The sequence below is a fragment of the Lynx rufus genome, unplaced genomic scaffold, assembly GCF_022079265.1.
Source record: "Lynx rufus isolate CCGP_SWC_20201006 ecotype Redwood Valley unplaced genomic scaffold, mLynRuf1.p SCAF_10, whole genome shotgun sequence".
NCBI lineage: Eukaryota > Metazoa > Chordata > Mammalia > Carnivora > Felidae > Lynx > Lynx rufus.
Genome location: NW_025814824.1, coordinates 57,172,110 through 57,190,168, shown reverse-complemented (window position 1 = coordinate 57,190,168; position 18,059 = coordinate 57,172,110). Strand labels below are relative to the sequence as shown.

Below are 18,059 nucleotides of genomic sequence, written 5' to 3'. Positions count from 1 at the left end.
TCTAGTCATTTGGGCGATATGGCCACTGCAGTGTGTACACTACTCAAGCACAGCTTCTGGGATCACCTGAATCCTGGAAGAGATTCTAGTTCTGCCAGAGGGCCACAGAAAGCTCGAATTTGTTTTCCTAAAGGTGCTTCAGACAGTGTGTTGTAAGACCTGTTATTTGGAAAGGCAATGCCCCTTGACTCAGGACCCTAGTTTCTTTGAAAAAGAAAGAACTTCATAATCAGGTAGACTAGAGGAATGATAGTTGAGCCATCTTAGCTCTTTGTTGCAAGACTATTTGGGAGAGGGCCTGCTGCCTCTGCTCTATACCCCTCATCCCACAGGGACACTCACGTTGCAGGCAGTCGGCGTTGAGCAGATCCTGGCACTTCTCATGGCACTTGACTCCACACTCACTGCAGCGCATGCCCTGCCGGGCAATGCCCCAGAGGAGACCTTCACACTCATAGCAGTAGGTAGGGGTAGTGGCCGTCCAGACCTCAAAGTTGTGGGGTGTGGTACACGAGATGGGGTAGATTAAGGCCTGCAGGGTTTTCTTATACACATGGGATTTCTGAAAGACACATACCCCATCACCCGCCAGCAACTTTAGGTCTCTAAGAGATACCAGAACTGAGATCCCTGCAGGGTAATCAAGACCCTGGTTTCTCCTCTGGCAATAAAGGAAATACTCTAGCCTGGCCCAGCCCACAGCCAAGAAGCCCCTGGAAGAAAGAAGCTCCTCAATGTCATGTGCTCCTGGTCATCCAAGAGAGATCTGACCCAAATGCTACATCTGAACCTTTTCCCAGCATTCAAGCTTTCTAAGAAAACAGAGGGTACTAGGCCCACCATAAAACCCTGAGTTCAGTGGTCACATACTCCAATGTAAGACTTGGGCTTACCTCTGTTCTGACCCCTTGCCTCTTTTAGTATGGAAAACTCAGACACAAAGCTATTTATCTGTTTCATTAACAATGTGTGCCTAACACTCATGAATTCTCAGAGTGGCTACCAGTCTTTAGGCCAGTGAACTCATGACAGCCCGTGGGTCACTTACCAGCTCTTCATCTTTGAGAGATGTGCGTGTAGCCATTGCAGAAGTAATCCCTGCCTTCCGGGACTGGACCAATGACTATGAGAGAAGACCGGCTGTCAGCCCTGGCTACTGCCAAGGGCTGGCAAATTCCTGGCAAAGGAGTTTCAGTGACCAAAGTGATTTGACTGTTTGACTTACTACCTTCTAATTTTACTGTCATTCACAGGAACCACCCATGGGTAACAGGTGATAAGAGTACCAAACAAACTGAGGGTTGACAGATGATGGGGGAGAGGGGGAAGTGGGTGATAGGCATTGAGGAGGGCACTTGTTGGGATGAGCACTCGATGTTGTATGGAAGCCAATTTGACAATAAATTATATTAAAAAAAAAAAAAAGATCCAAAACACAAGGCCCTTAGGAGACTATTCTAACAATGTCAGAATGACACTTCTCTTAGGGTACCTATCATCCAAAGACTCTCTCTTTCCTTCACTCTTTTTAGGTTTCCCACCCCCTGTTTATAGGAAGACAAAGGAAAATGACAAGTTTAGAATTACAGTAGGAAATACATCATTAAGAATAGAATAAACTAGGGGCGCCTGGGTGGCGCAGTCGGTTAAGCGTCCGACTTCAGCCAGGTCACGATCTCGCGGTCCGTGGGTTCGAGCCCCGCATCAGGCTCTGGGCTGATGGCTCGGAGCCTGGAGCCTGTTTCCAATTCTGTGTCTCCCTCTCTCTCTGCCCCTCCCCCGTTCATGCTCTGTCTCTCTCTGTCCCAAAAATAAATAAAAAACGTTGAAAAAAAAATTAAAAAAAAAAAGAATAGAATAAACTATGTCATAGCCACATTTAAGAACCATCACTGAGGGGCACCTGGGTGGCTCAGTTGGTTAAGCGTCCGACTTCGGCTCAGGTCATGATCTCACGGTCCGTGAGTTTGAGCCCCACGTCAGGCTCTGTGCTGACAGCTCAGAGCCTGGAGCCTGCTTCAGATTCTGTGTCTCCCTCTCTCTCTGACCCTCCCCCATTCATGCTCTGTCTCTCTCTGTCTCAAAAAATAAATAAACACTAAAAAAAAAAAAACAAAAAAAAAAACAAAAAAAAACAGAACCATCACTGAGAACAATTTCATGCTATCCTTTATCCCTGGGTACCACCCCATGCCCACACAATCCCAGGTGGCTATAGAGGCCAGCAGCCCAAATGAGCAAGATACTCAGCTAAAGGGGCAACATAACCACAGTCAAATCAACCAGGGCAGGGGGTTAAGTCTGAGAGCTGGGACTGCTCTGCTAGCTAAGCCCTTGTGTAGAGGGGCCTCATGTTATCTGCCAAACCCAAGCTTTAAGAACAGCCCCCGGAGGGTGGACACTGGGTAGACAAGAAGTGTATCAGCCTAAACAGGAAAAACAGTTGGGAAGGGCCCAGGTGGTTTGAGATTCTTAAAGAGGATGGAAAGGGGCTCTGGAAACACTCACCATAGCCTGTGCAGAGGAGAGCAGAGAAAGGAACAACAGGATGTTAAAGCCACCCCCAAAAGCATGAAAAAACTTGCAGAGGCAACTGGGAGGTAGTCTTCCCAGTAGTCTGATCCATGTAGGGTACAACATCCCAACCCCCTCTGCCTCTATCCACTAAAAATTATCTTCAGCCAGCTATCCAGCGCCTAGAGCTTCTACTCTAAGGAGAGTTATGCCAGAAAATGAAATATAGGCAAGGTTAAAATATGGAGGATGAAAGTAGGACATGACTAAGATACTGCTATCCAACTAGTTAAGCAAAGAAGAGCTGGTGTACAAAAAGGTGGGGTGGGGTAGAAGCAGAGAAAAAGTATGAAAAGAAAAAAGAGATGCAAGATAATGAAATAAAGTAATAAAGAAGAGATGACATCAAAACTCATCTTCATCCAACCAGCTTGATGGTAAAAAGAGAGGTATATTAGAAAGGAGGAAAAAGAGAAAGGAAAAGATACACAAGCAGTAGGAAAGAAAGGAAGGAAAGAAAAAAAAAAAACAAGAGAAAATGGCAGAGGATAATTCCATTCAGCCAATTAAGGAGAGAGACACTGGTAGAGGGGAAAAAAGCAGGAAATGAAGGAGAAATGGGAAAAGGAATGCATAGAAAAAGCAAAATAGACTGAATGGGGGGTGGGGACAGAAAACAGGAGCAGAAAATGGTACTAAGAAAAGGGGTTCAAGTCTTACTAAACTTCTAGCTTTTGAGCTCTAGGATTGTGGGGGACCCTGGCCCCCACTTCACCCCTCACTACCCACTAGGCTATGCAAAATTCCTTGAGTTGATCCTGCCACAGGAGGTATAATCCAAGATGGGAGCTTCCAGTCATCCTGGAGGTCCTGAGATCAGCTTTAACTCTTAAGCCTGTTTCAATTCAATTCTACAATTTTTTATCATTACCTCTCAGTGCCAGACTCTGAGTTAAATACTAGGGACACAAAAATACTCCAGCAAGTCTATGTCTTGGGAGGAGACCATCACTTTATCTTTAAGGAGTAGCATCAGTGGTGCTCATTGCTAAACTCAATGATCTAGGTCAGGGCTAGAGGCAATTTCCATTCCAGGTCATCAAAAGAGGCTACAGAGAAACCCAGAGGAATAAGATACCTAGAAGACAACTCTGGTTTGAGATAACCCAGGTTTGAGGGCCCAAGCTATAGTTCCAGGTAGGAGCTTTAGCTAATGAAGAACCTGGGGCTCTAATAAGGAAATAAGGTCCAACTAAGGTCTCATCACTAAGTCTCAGTAAAGCTTTAAATGATTGATCTTCAGACCAATATTTGTCACTAAATGGACCACTACCAGTCCTGATAATATGCCATGGCCTAATGGGAGATACCCCAACCCTATAGCCTAAGTCTTCAAAGAGTCACTCACCAGATCACTGACAAGTGGCAGTGGCTTCTTTCTACGTAGATCTGGCATGCTATCAATGCCATAGAGCCCTCCAGCTGGCCTAAGGGGAGAAGAAAATATGTCAAGACTTGTTATGGCAGGTTCAGTGTTCTATTCTCCTTGCTCACCCTCTCCCCAGAGGAAGATGAACTGATTTCCACCATGTGCCTTTGAGAGGGGTAAGGAAGACACAAAGTGAGAGAAATAACAGTCATGGAATGATGAGCAATGGAATCTGCTCTCGGGGTGCCCCTCCATGTTTCCTTCTATAATTTCAGCCAAAAACAGAGAGATATTTTATCCCACAAGGATACTTCAAGGCACCTCTGTTTACTTGAAGGCCCTTGTGCTGCATAATGCAAGGAGGGAATTGGTAGTTACGAGGGCCCCTCCCTAGACTCAGGCCACAGACTCTGCTCCCCAAAGGTAAGTGTTTCCTGGCCTGTGCTAGAACAGAGCCCACAGGAATGGCTCTACAGAAGAGCTGCTGCCTATGTGAGAAAGACTGCTAATGATATGTAGAAGGAGACTTTCTCTATCCTGAGTGAAAGAGTCACCACTTCTGTCCATTCAAGCATCCTGAAGAAAAAGGTCTCCATGGAGAGGAGCTTGCATAACCAAGTGGAGGGAGGATAAGTGGGATAGGAGACTTCCAAATAACCATTTAGAGGGGGAAAGAAACAAAATTTAGGAAGGAAACAATAAAAGGACTCTGAAAGTCTAGCCTAGCCCTGTGGTACATCAGCAGGGACCAGGAAAAAAAGATTACAGTTGGAGCAACTGGAGATTTCTAAAACTTTTATACCATTTCTATGCATTCTGTTGTTCTTTGCCATTTCTTCCATAATTATATGAATAAAATTATAGAGAACATCCTGGAACACCATTCTCACAATGAGATAACCCGGGTTTTAGACCCAACTTTTCTACTAACTCACTCTATGTCCTTTGCCAAAATTCCTTCCTTTTTTTGGGTCTTGACACCAATTCTATAAAACAAGGGGAATGAACTACAAAATTTTTCCAACCTTTTAGGAGTTGCCATTCCGAACCTCAAAGAAAAGAACTCATATACTTGGCTTTAATGAAAAGAAGGAGATGGGGAAGGTGGTAAGGTAGTTACATGGTATACCATAACTGATCTGAAAAGAGACATGCTTCAGAAAAATAAGTACTGCCAGCAAGCTATATAGGTAAAGAATGGAGCCATAAATTAGATCAAGGCCAAGAGTTGGAACAGACAAGCTGCTATGTTGATTTCTAATAAACTAGCTTCCTGAGCACAGGAAATGAACTTTGCTTTCAATGAGACTACCAGAGCTAGGGAAGTTCTCAACTTGTGACAACTTCTAAGGACTAAGCTGAAGGAAAGATGACAGGAAGGCGTTTAGAAAATCAGTGCATGGCCCCACTTAAAAATAGCTTAGATATGTTCCATTATCATGTATGTATTTTATAATCATTAGAAAAAAAAGCTAAAGTCCTGAGGAAGGGCTGTTGAAGTAGCAAGTTTGTGGCTAATTCTAAAAACTATAGTATGCACCACTCAAGGTTCTTGCAACATAAATGAGCTTTAGACAAGAGAAGGATAGCTTATTCCCATGACCTATTAAAAAAAAACAACAACACAAAAATCACAAGGAAAAGGAGTATGTAAAAATGTAGTAGGTAACTTTATGATCTGTTCTTATTTCTTCCCTGATCATGAGGGAGAGAAGGCAGCCACTGGAAATTCTTATGTCAGAAGAACATACGTCTTATGTCTCCTTTATGGGACAAGGAGAAAAGGAAGATCCTCAGAAATAATGGACAGTGTATGTGCCAGGGAGAGGTGGGGGAGGGCACTTAAACTCTTTTCTCTCTTGGGAATAGTCAGTTATAGACAGCAGTTGAGCAGCTGAAAATGACTCTTTGCTGCAGTCACATGGGTGTGAAACTCCCAAACAAGAAGCACAGACAGAACACACAGAGCTCCTAAGGGATGCTACTTATGTCTTGACAAGAGTAGAATGGAGTAAGTAGGTGACTCACAACAGCTGAAGCAGGACAGAGCCCAGAGAGTAATCTAATCAGCTACACTATCAACAATGGAATAAAAGAGAACTGTGTCAAATGCAGATATTTTTCTAGTTTCCTCTTTTATACCTAAAAGGGTTATCACTAACTATGATGCATTGAATCATATTCTAGAGGCAAAGATAGGGAAGCCCCAAAGCTCCCTCCCCTGCTTCAGGGGAACCATGCTATAAAGCTCTGTCTTCTGTCTTTGAGGAGTCAATCTGCAAAGTTCTCCCCTCTCCTCAGAGAACCAACCAATCCCTATAGCAGAGACTCTTCTTTCCCAGGATCCAACTTATGGAGTGTTTTCTACTGTTTCTCAGGGGAAAGCTAGAAGCAGCACGAGAGACTGTAAAATCCACAGAAACCTTGTAGGGAATCACTTACCCTCCTGGGAGCCACTGGGGCAGAGAGGGGTTACCATCATCTGGAATCTTTAAAAAGAGATAGAAAAAAAGTTAAATCCTAGAAAAGATGGGAGACAGCCATATTTCTTTGGTCAGGCAGTAAACAGTAAAGTAGGAATCTCAGAGAAGAGTAGGTCACATACACAATGTGGTGACATAGCCAGAATGATGTGTAAGCAAATGCCCTGATGAGCCAGAGCAACAAGCAGGTTGCCAAAATGAGTGCTACTTTGTCTCCCTTCTCCCCAGTGAATAGGAAGGATATAAGGTCAAGCTCTAAGGCTAAGGTCCACTGGGAGTGTGAGAACTATCAGAACTTCTATCCCCCTCACACAATTCACTGGTATATGTAACAGTAAGCCAAGGCCAAAAAAAAAAAAAAAAAGATCCAGTTAGGCTTCCAGGCCTTGCTTAAGCAAAAGGACCACTTCATACAGAGTCTGGCCTTCTTCTAGTTATATTCCTAAATTCCCTTAGCTATCACAGAGTGGTGACTTGGTCCTTCTGGACTCCCATCTCATCTTGTGATTTGACTTTGTTCAGGTTCCTTGAAGCCCTAACTCACAGACATTCTACATTTGATAAGGTCTCTATATATATAACAAGAAAACCCAGGGCAGGTTGGATACTTAGATTATCATTCTGGTGCTGTTTATGAGCTCTATAATGAGAAGTTGAAAACTGAGGTACCAAATAATTCAAAGAAGAAACTGCCTGAAAACAGTTTTTAAACGTTTCTCCACAAACAAGCAAAAAACCAAAACCAAAACAAACAAAAAACCCAAAAACAAACATTAAAAAAACACACACAGAAAAAAAAGCAGTGTAGACAGAAAGTTCCAAAGCTTCTAGGGCTTTCTAGAGAACCAATGGTAAATGCTGTTTAGGCTCAAACAGAGCTAGTGCTAGCAGGTCTGGGGCTTTGTGCCCCCTTCTTGTCCCCTAAACTCCCCAAAACTTTCCTGCCTCCTAAAACCTGGGGTCCAGTTAACTATCCTGGACCAAATGTGCTCCAGGACAAGGGAGACAAAAGTAAGGTATTTAACTTGTACAGGGGGTAAAGTTTTGGGAGGGCCCTGGCTGGGAGAAGTTATGGATAAAATTAGGTAAAACAGAGTAGAAAAGGGAGAGGTAGGACAGGCATGGTGTTGGGTAATGTAAAAGTGGGTAAGAATTACCCTGGGTCAGCAGTAAGGGTCAAGATGAACTTTGGATATAAGACCCTTCTCAGACCGTTCTCAGGTTGTCTGGACTCTAAGTAAGCTTATCTGCCTATTGACTACAGCCCTTCACGAACCCATTTCACCTTATCTGGCTCTTGCCCTGGTTCTGTGGGTGAGATGATACTGGCAAAAGGACAGCCAGGCCCCAAAAGAAACCAGAAGTGGATAATGCAAGTCCCCTAAGGTTGCTTTTGAGGGGTAGCCTATCCCTAAATCCCCAGATCCTACCACACAGAACTTACCTTCCCTTTGGAAACAGTCACTGTACTGAGCAGATTTTTATTTCCTACCTAAAATTAGATGTTTGCCAAAAACCACTGACCTTAAGGAAACAAAGTCACAAAAAGTCTCTGGGAACCAGGGCTCAACAAACTCAGATCATACACATTTCCTGTGCTTAGAGGGGACAGTGGGTCTGCAGAAGCCTGCAGACAAAAGCATAGAGCATGCACACACAGGTACTGAAGGAGGGTTGTGAGAATGAGAGGTGGTCTAGATAAAGTACCTACAGCGGGTACATTCATAGACACAACTTATGCCTGAAAGAAACACAAGGTGATCATGGATCCTGCACACAGGGCGATAAAGCATGTGCGCACACCCATTCGAAAAAGGATATTCAGTGTTCACCCGGGCCTGAATCACAGGCAAAAGCAAACCCTCACAGTCTTCAAGAACCAGTGCACAGCATGATTTATACAATGCATTCACATGGCATGGGGGAACCACATCACAGGTCTACAGAAGCTTGTGTTCACAGAGAGACCAAGAAACCTGCTCAGAAGCACAAAGCACATACACACTTAGGGCCCCAGGCAAGAGGCACAAAATGCCTACAGCAATTCCTGCTCTCAAATACAAAGTGTATGCATGCTGGGCTCAGCAAGGGTTTACAGCATATGCCAACCTGCAGCAACAAGCAAAAAATGGACAAACACTGTGCAAAATAGAAGAGAAGGGCAATCAGTGTTTGGGGGAGTCAAACTGAGTACAAGTATAAGCACACACATGCTACATTGAATGTGCACCATGCTGGCACACACATTCTCACACTGTGCTCCAGGGACGTCTGCAGGAGCATACACAAAAATGGAGCATGCCCACAAACTGCTTTTAAGGAAAAACAGACTATCTACATGAGCCAAAGCTCAGAGGCACAGATCACGTGTGTGTGTGTGCGTGCATGTGTTCGTCCACACGCACACGCACGCACACACACACACACACACACTGTGCTCGGGAGAGAAGGGTAGAAGATAGACAACACAAAGGACCCAAAGGGCCAGAGGCACAACCTGAATGGCTCCTCGCTTTCCTTCTGCAAGGAGAGAGAAAGCAGGGAAAAAAGGGCAGAAAGGTTAGTAGATTCAGTCCCATAGCACGGAACCCAAAGAAAATGCCAGCTAAACCTTAAGGGACGTGGAGGAAAGGAAGAGATCCTCTGAACAACTGGTTAGTTCACAGAGCCTAACTCCCAGAATCCTTACCTCCCCTATTGACTGGCCCCTCCTTTTAGTTTAGACCATTCCTGGTTTGGCAACTCAAACTAAAGGACAAAGCCTGCCTGGGGATTTCAATCACCTTTCTTCCCTTTCCAAAGTGGCCTGCATGCAGCATCAAGGAAACCAGTGCCACACACTTTGTTACCAAGGGTCACTCCAACAGGCTATCTGAGCTGGGCTAAGCACAGAGGGAGTTCCTTCCTTGGAAGCTACATGAGCTCACTCTGGATCTGGGATAAGTCCTCAAACGCCAAAGGCCTGGTGACTGAACCCTTTCCATTTCACAATGCAGGCCATGCATTTGCCCAGTAACCCTGGCCTGTTTTCCCAAAGCCTAAGTTAAGTTAGGCCAGGTTAAGGCCTGGAGTTAAGGCTAGGACCGGGATACTCAAAGGCCATAGTTGGGGGCATCAACTGGCCACTGACCTACAAAGTTACCATGATCTAGATGACAAAACCGTGATGGCAACTCCAGGCCTGATTATCTATTAAATCCAGAACAATTCTCCAAAGGAAATTGATGCTTCCAGAAGGGCTTTAGCAAGTCACAGTAAAGGAAGATAAAGTCCAGAAATTACTCCTCCTAATCATCAGACTACATTGTCTCTAGGCCACATATGGACAGCTCCACAGGTTTCCTTCTCTAAGGCAAGTACATTCACCTGGGCTGATCAGCTACCCTCTTTCTTTTCCCTCCCTTTTAAAGATCCACTGACATTACATAACAAGTAAAAGGGAGAATCATAAAAACTAATTCCTAAATTTCCAATTTTTCAGCTATTTTTGATGACTTAATGGGTCACCTGACCTGACAGAAGAGTTAATTCAGGAATAGGTATCCTCCAAAATAGTGCAGCTATAGGAAGGTGAATGAGATGCAAAAGACACTTGCTGGAATGGGTCATATCTCTCCTACATTTACACCCACCTCCCTTATTGTATTCTGCTGTCTTTGAAAATGAAAATTAGGCAAGGAACACTTTAACTGACCCTGTGATTCAAATTGGAAAGGTTTCTCTCCTCCTCCACTATCTTGAAAATACACTGTATACATCATGTCAAAGTTACTTTGTGTCTTTCTGTTCTTCCCAGAGTTCCCCATAATACCTAAGAATCTGCTGACAAGGCTGTCAAGGCTCTCCATATATATATACAATTTTACCCTTGTAGCCTGAGGGCTTAGCACATCTCCCAGCATTTGTATGTAGTTAAAGGAACTGAACTTTGAGGACTTAGAAAACAACAGCTTCTCAGAACAGGTCTTTTGCCAATCACCAGAGAAAAACGTAGGTCTGTTAGCCAGTAGCCTGTACCATATTCCACACTGCAAGGAACTGCTGTATTAGCGCTTTAGTTTGTCCCACCCACTGGACAAATATAACAAAACCCTTTCTTTTTTTTTTTTTTTAATTTATTTTTGAGAGAGAGAGTGCGCACATAAGCAGAGGAGATGCAGAGGGAGAGGAAGACAGAGTATCTAAAGCAGGCTCCATGCTGACATCAGAGAGCCCGACGTGGGGCTCGAACTTGCAAACTGTGAGATCATGACCTGAGCTGAAGTAGAACGCTTAACCAACTGAGCCACCCAGGTGCCCCTCTTTTTTTAAAAAAATGCTTATTTTGGAAAGAGAGAGCGTGCACGCTGCGACTGGGGGGGGGGGCAGAGAGAGAGGGAGACAGAGGATTGTAGAAGTGGGCTCTGCCCTGATAGCGGAGAGCCCAATGTAGGGCTGGAACTCACCAACTATAAGGTCACATGACCTGAGCCAAAGTGGGACTCTTACCCGACTGAATCACCCAGGCACCCCACAAAACCTTTCTTGTTAAGAGTCAAACTTTTTGTGCTTCCTAACTTCTTAAAATGCCTTAATATTTTTCTACTTAGATTTAGTTTTCAGTTTAAGTGCTATATGTCTAGGGGAAAAAAAATTGCCTGACCCCTAAGAAGGATAGCACTCTTCCAGACACTCCATTTTATAAGGAAGGGACATACTTCCTCATCATTAAAACAATCTTAACTCCATTGTAGTTGGGAGTGAAAAGACTTGAGGCACTCCACTGATATGAGCCTGCATTTCCTTACCTGTAAAAAGCAGATAAGAACTCTACCTCCTAAAGTTACAGCAAGGATTCATTTCTTCAACAAGTACATATTGAGAACCTACTACACACTAGGCACTGTCCTCAGTGCTGGTGATGCAGCAGAGAATGAAACAAACTCCCTGATCTTGGTAAGTTTCTATTCTAGAGTAGGAGCTGATGATTAATAATCATGAAGACAATGAAAGTAGCTAACATTAAGTGAACACATCATGTATCTGACATTTTATTAGAGTAAGCTCATTTATTTCTCTCAACAACTCTACTGGGTAAATACTATTATCTCAATTTTTTTTGTTGATTAACTGAAGATTATCACAGAAGTTAAAAAACCTGCCTAAAATCACAGCAAGTGGCAAAGCCAAAATTCAAAACAGGCATTTGGTGCCAGGATCTATAGAGACTCTGCTGCAAAATTCAGGTAAGGGTAAAAGATAATGCCCCTGTGGTGATGCTACAGTTACTATTAAAGTTTTACAAAAGGTTGTCAGGAAGGCCTTATTGATAATGTGACATCTAAGCAGAGACCAAAAGGAAATGAGTGAAGAAGCTATTCAGAGTTCTAGGAGAAAAGTACTCCAGTCAGAATATACAGCAAGCCCAAAGCCTGAGGTGAGAGCATAGCCGGTGTGGAGGAACAGCAAGTTTGCAATAGAGTACTGGTTCAAATAGGGCTCTGCAAGCTCATAAGCACTTTAGCTTTCATTCTGATACTGAAAAATCAATGGAAGCTTTTGAACAGAGTAGTGATACGCTCTAACTCATGTTTTGTAAGGATTACAAACTCTGATTGCTGTGGGGAAAACAGACTGTAGAACAAAGGTAGAAGCAGAGAGACAAGTTAGGCTATGAAATCATCTGGGTAAGAGAAAATGGTGACTTAGACAAGGATATTAGTGGTTAAGGCAGAAATAGTGGTAAGCTTTAGGTTACCTTTTAAAGGGAGAGCAGGCAGATTTACTAACTGATTGGATGTGGGCTATGAGAAAAAAGGAAAAGCCAAGAATGACTCTACGGATTTGGGCCTGAGCAGCTCTAAGAATCGAGTTGCCGTTTACTGGTAAGATGACTATAGGAAAAGTAGGTTTGGCAGGGGCTTGGGAAAAGGACCAGGAGTTTGGTTTTGGTATGTCAAATCTGATACGCCTATTTACTTCCAAATATGAATGTTAAGTAAATGTAGAGTCGGGTGTTCATGGAAGATGTGTGGGCCAGAGATATAAATCTGGGAATACTTATAAAACTCATGATATTGAAAGAGATTATCTAGACCATGAGTATGAATAAAAAGAAATCAGGATTGAATCCTGGGATGCTACAAGATTGGGAAAATGAGGAGGGACCAACAAAGATGGTTAAGAAGGAATGGTCAATATAGAACTGGGGAAGAACCAATACAGAGAGGTGGTCTAGAAACAAAGTGAAGAAAGTTTTTCAAAAAGAAGCACCTGAGGCATAAGGACAGACTAAAAGATCAATGGAATAGAATTGAGGATCCAGAAATAAACTCTAAAATTTACAGTCAGTTGATTTTTGTCAAGCGTGCCAAGACCATTCAATGGAGAGAGTTTTTTTCAACAAATGGTGTTTGAATATCCATATGCATATGAATCAAGTTGGATCCCTATCTCCCAAACACCACACAAAAATTATTTCAAAATGGATCATCGACCTAAAAGAGCTAAAACTAAACAACGTTTAGAAAAAAACATAGGACGGGTGCCTGGGTGGCTCAGTGGGTTAAGTGTCCAACTTCGGCTCAGGTCACACAATCTTGCAGTTCATGAATTCAAGCCCCACATCAGGCTCTATGCTGACAGCTCAGAGCCTGGTGCCTGCTTTGGATTCTGTGTTTCCCACTCTGCCCCTCCCCACTCACACTCTGTCTTTCTCTCACTCAAAAATAAACATTAAGGGGCGCCTGGGCGGCTCAGTCAGTTGGGCGGCCGACTTCGGCTCAGGTTATGATCTCGTGGTCCGTGAGTTCGAGCCCTGCGTTGGGCTCTGTGCTGACAGCCCAGAGCCTGGAGCCTGTTTCGGATTCTGTGTCTCCCTCCCTCTGACCCTCTCCCATTCATGCTCTGTCTCTCTCTATCTCAAAAATAAATAAACGTTAAAAAAAATTTTTTTTTAAATAAACATTAAAAAATATGTTTTTTTAAAAAAGAAAAAAACAAGGTTACTTCTTTGCAACCTTGGATTAGACAATGGTTTCTTAACTAGGAAATCAAAAACACAATCCACACAAGAAAAATATATACATTGAATTCCATCAAAATTTAAAACTTTTGCACTCTATTTCATACCCATTATAATGGCTATCACAAAAGAGAGAGAGAGAAAGAGAGAAAGAAGTAACAACTGTTGGCAAGGATGTAGAGAAATTACAACCTTTGTGCACTGTTGGTAGGAATGCAAAATGGTGCAGCCACTGTAGAAAACAATATGGCAATTCCACTTCTCGTTATGTACCCAAAGGAAATTTAAGTGAGGATTCAAAACTGATATTTATACACCCATGTTCACGGCAGCATTATTCACAATAGCCAAAGGGTGGAAGAAACCCAAGTGTCTATCTACAAATGAATGGATAAACAAAACGTGGTATATATACACATACAACGGAATACCATTCAGCCTTAAAAAGAAAGGACACATGCTACAACATGGATGAACCTTGAGAGAACATTATGCCAAGTAAAATAGGCCAGCCACAAAATGACCAATATTGTGTGATTCTACTTATATGAGGTACATAGAGTAGTCAAATTTAGAGAGACAGAAAGTAGATGTGGTTGCCAACGATTTGTGGGAGAGGAGAATAGGGAGTTAGTTTAATAGGTACAGAACTTCAGCTGGGGAAGATGAAAAAGTTCTGGATAATGGATGATGGTGATGGTTGCACAACAACATGAATAAATTTAAAATGTTTAAAATGATAAATTTTATATCATGTATATTTTACCACAATAAAAAAATTTAGGGGTGCCTGGGTGGCTCGGTTGAGCGTCCGACTCTTGACTTTAGCTCAGGTCATGATCAAACCCTGCATTGAAGCTCCATGTTCCTCATGGAGCCTGCTTAAGATTCTCAGTCTCTCTCTCCCTCTGCCCTTATCCCCCACTTGTGCACGCTCTAGTTTAAAAAAAAAAAAAAAGTTTAGGGGCGCCTGGGTGGCGCAGTCGGTTAAGCGTCCGACTTCAGCCAGGTCACGATCTCGCGGTCCGTGAGTTCGAGCCCCGCGTCGGGCTCTGGGCTGATGGCTCAGAGCCTGGAGCCTGTTTCCGATTCTGTGTCTCCCTCTCTCTCTGCGCCTCCCCCGTTCATGCTCTGTCTCTCTCTGTCCCAAAAATAAATAAACGTTGAAAAAAAATTAAAAAAAAAAAAGTTTAATAAAACATGTATGCTTCAAAAAACTCCTTCAAGAAAGTGAAAAGACAAAGATTGTGGGAAAATACTCACAAATCACATATGTGATAAGGGTCATGTTCCAGAATATATAAAGTTGTCTTACAACTCAAAACAAAAAGACAACTCAATTTCAATAGACATTTCTCCAAAAAAATATAAAAATGGTCAATATGCACATGAAAAGATGCTTAACATCATTAGCCACTAGGGAAATGCAAATCAAACCACAGTAAGATACCACTCACGTCCAGTAGGATGGGTAAAATAAAAAAACACAAACATTAATAAGTGTTGGCGAGGATGTGGAGAAATTAGAACTCTCATGCCTTGCTGGTGGGAATGTAAAATGGTGCAACCACACTGGAAAACAGTCTGGCAATTTCTGAGAAAATGTTAAACTCAAGAGTTATCATATAACCCAGCAATTCCACTTCTAATATATACCCAAGAGAATGAAAAGATGTCTGCACAAAAACTTGTACACAAATGTTCACAGCAACATTATTTGTAATAGCCAAAAAGTAGTAAAGAACAAACCAAATGCCCATCAAATGATGAATGTATAAACAAAATATAGTATATCCATATAACAGAATATTATTCCAACCACAGTATCGATACATGTTACAACATGGTTGAATCTTGAAAATATGCTAAGTGGAAGAAACCAGTCACAGAAGGCCACATGTTATATGAATCCATTTATATGCAATGTCCAGAACAGGCAAATCCACAGAAACAAAAAGTCAATTAGTGGTTGCTAGAGGCTGGAAGCAAAGGAGATTGAAAAGTGACCAGTAATAGGAAAGGAGTTTCTTTTTGGGGTGATAGAAATGTTCTGGAGTTGATGGCTGCATAATTTGGTGAACATACTAAAAAAACAACAACAAAAAACAGTAGTTGTGCACTTTTTTTTTAATTTTTTTTTTTTTCAACGTTTATTTATTTTTGGGACAGAGAGAGACAGAGCATGAACGGGGGAGGGGCAGAGAGAGAGGGAGACAGAGAATCGGAAACAGGCTCCAGGCTCTGAGCCATCAGCCCAGAGCCTGACGCGGGGCTCGAACTCACGGACCGCGAGATCGTGACCTGGCTGAAGTCGGACGCTTAACCGACTGCGCCACCCAGGCGCCCCTAGTTGTGCACTTTTTAAGGGTGAACTTTATGGCATGTAAATTATAACTCAATAAAGCTATTATAATGAAAAGACAATCAATTACGTCAAGTTGCTGATTGACTGATTAAGAGGAGGACTAAAAATGAACCAGGAGTTTGGCAATATGGTGGTCATCTGATGGCCTTGACAAAAGCTATTTTGGTACAGTAGTAGAAAGAAAAGAATCACATTTTTATTTAATGCATGTGACAGTACTTAAAACAGTGCCTATGTAGTCTCCAAAAGAGAAGATAAGAGATGAAAAATAAGAACTCAGTGGTAAGCTACTAGTAACCTTGGGCCCTAAAATGTTCCAAGCAGAGCAGTGAAGAAAGGGAAATCTTAAATGTTCCATTGTGGTAGTAGCCACTGTTACTAATATTGAGAATCAGTTTACCAGCTTAGGGTGGCTACTGTTCTGGACTCTGTAACAAAAGTGTGCGGGTGAAAGGCTGTTCTTTGTGCTCACCTTGCTCCATTCTTCCTGCGCTATGGAATGTTGCTGGAGTCAGGCCTAGACCCAGCACCCTCCACCGCTCCCCCTGGAGCCCACCCACAGGCCAGACTTGATCTTGGCTAAGACCCAGAACTTTGGCTTGCTTTCTTACTGGTGCTTCAGAAAACCTACCTTGTCTCATTATCACTGCTGCTGCCACCACCTGCTTACCACAGGTACCACAAGCTCCTGCATTACCCACCAGGGTATCAACTCGGAAGGGAAATTTGCAAGCTGAAAAGTCAGCTCAAGTGTGTTGGGTGTTCATGCTAACATCAACCACCGACCAACCAACCACCAAGGTTAAAGGAGCTGGTAAGGAAGTACTGCTTTGATATTTGTTGTTTCTATTGTTGCTGTAATGTAAAAATTTCTAAATGCCCAGTGAGAAGGAAAAAGGGCTGCAAAGTTAAGTGGAGAAAGAAATCCCTTACAGCTGAGGAATTACAGAAAGCTTTCTGGAAGAGGTGATATTTTGGCTGTACAATGAAGAACTGACTAAATTTTGCTAGGCTGATTTGACGAACACAGCACCTTAGACTAGAAGGAAGCATCTATATGTGAATATGCTGAGAACAGAAAGTACAAGGTGAATTTGTGAGACAGCAGAGTTTCCTTTTGGGTGGAGTATAGTGGGACGAGATAAGCCTGCAAATGCAAACTAGAGACCAACTGTAATGGTCCTGAATGCCAAGTGAAGGAATTTAGACTGACATTTCCACATTTCCACATTTCCTTCCTTCCTTCCTTCCTTCCTTCCTTCCTTCCTTCCTTCCTTCCTCCCTCCCTCCCTCCCTCCCTCCCTTCCAAGTAGGCTTCACATCCAGTGAAGAGCCCAGTGCAGGACTTGAACTCACAACCCTGAGATCAAAACCTGGGCTGAGATTGAGTCGGACAAATAACCAAATGAGCCACCCAAGTGCCCCTAGACTTTTTGGATAAGCTATAAGGAGTAGATCCAGGGATATTTGAAAGGAACATGTGATTTTTTTAATTTTATGACTTGGTATTACATTCATTATTCAGATTCTAAAAAGCATAAAAAGATATACAGTGGGAAAAAATTTATTTTTCATCTCATTAGTTTTTCACCTAGTACTTTTCCCTATGGGCAATCAGGTATCAGTCTCCTATGTATCTTTGTTAGATATCCTACACAAACAGACACAGACACTATGGGTCTGTGTATTCTTTCCCTCTCTTTTTTATACAAATGTGGGGCATCTTATACATACTGTTCTGCACCTTGTTTTTCCATATGGCAATATGTCTTGGAGATATCTCCATTTCAGTAAAGAGCTACCTTATTCTTTTTATAGCTATATGGTACTGTATTCCATTGTTAGGGGGTGCCAGTAAGTTATTTAGCCAGTCTTTCTTAACAAACATTGTTTTCACTCTTTGCTACTAAAAACAATGCTTCAAAAATAGAACACATGTCCTTTCCACATGTGAAAATAAACCTGCCGGATATATTCCTGGAAGTGATTCTGGGGCACAAAGGGTATGTAGAATTCTGATACATTTTGCCAAATGTCTTCCTTAGAGGTTATACCAATTTACACTCCCATCCCACCAGCAATGTATGAGTGCCTGTTCCCTCACACCTTTGTCAACACAATATGTTTCATAATTTTAATTCTCCCTTAAGAACATTAATCAGGTTATATGCATAAGAGGACAACCCCATTTACATTCAAAACTGGATGAATACAGCATATGCTCTTTGGATAAATTTAATTTTGATTGGGAGAAATAATTTTAAA

The 18,059-nt window shown here is 42.5% G+C and overlaps 1 protein-coding gene across 2 annotated transcripts in view; it reads right to left on the bottom strand.

Moving 5' to 3' along the window:
• Positions 1–18,059, bottom strand: part of UNC13B (unc-13 homolog B) — a 263,053-nt gene that overhangs the window by 32,629 nt on the left and 212,365 nt on the right. Inside the window, exons 2-6 of one of the 2 annotated variants that reach the window (XM_047065922.1) lie at positions 8,924–8,946; positions 6,386–6,432; positions 3,923–4,001; positions 1,049–1,123; positions 343–562 (exon numbers count right to left, since the gene is read on the bottom strand). In XM_047065922.1, the coding sequence (XP_046921878.1) occupies positions 343–562; positions 1,049–1,123; positions 3,923–4,001; positions 6,386–6,432; positions 8,924–8,946 (444 nt within the window). The remainder of the gene's footprint in view (positions 1–342; positions 563–1,048; positions 1,124–3,922; positions 4,002–6,385; positions 6,433–8,923; positions 8,947–18,059) is intronic. The other variant, XM_047065931.1, reaches the window with a different exon arrangement.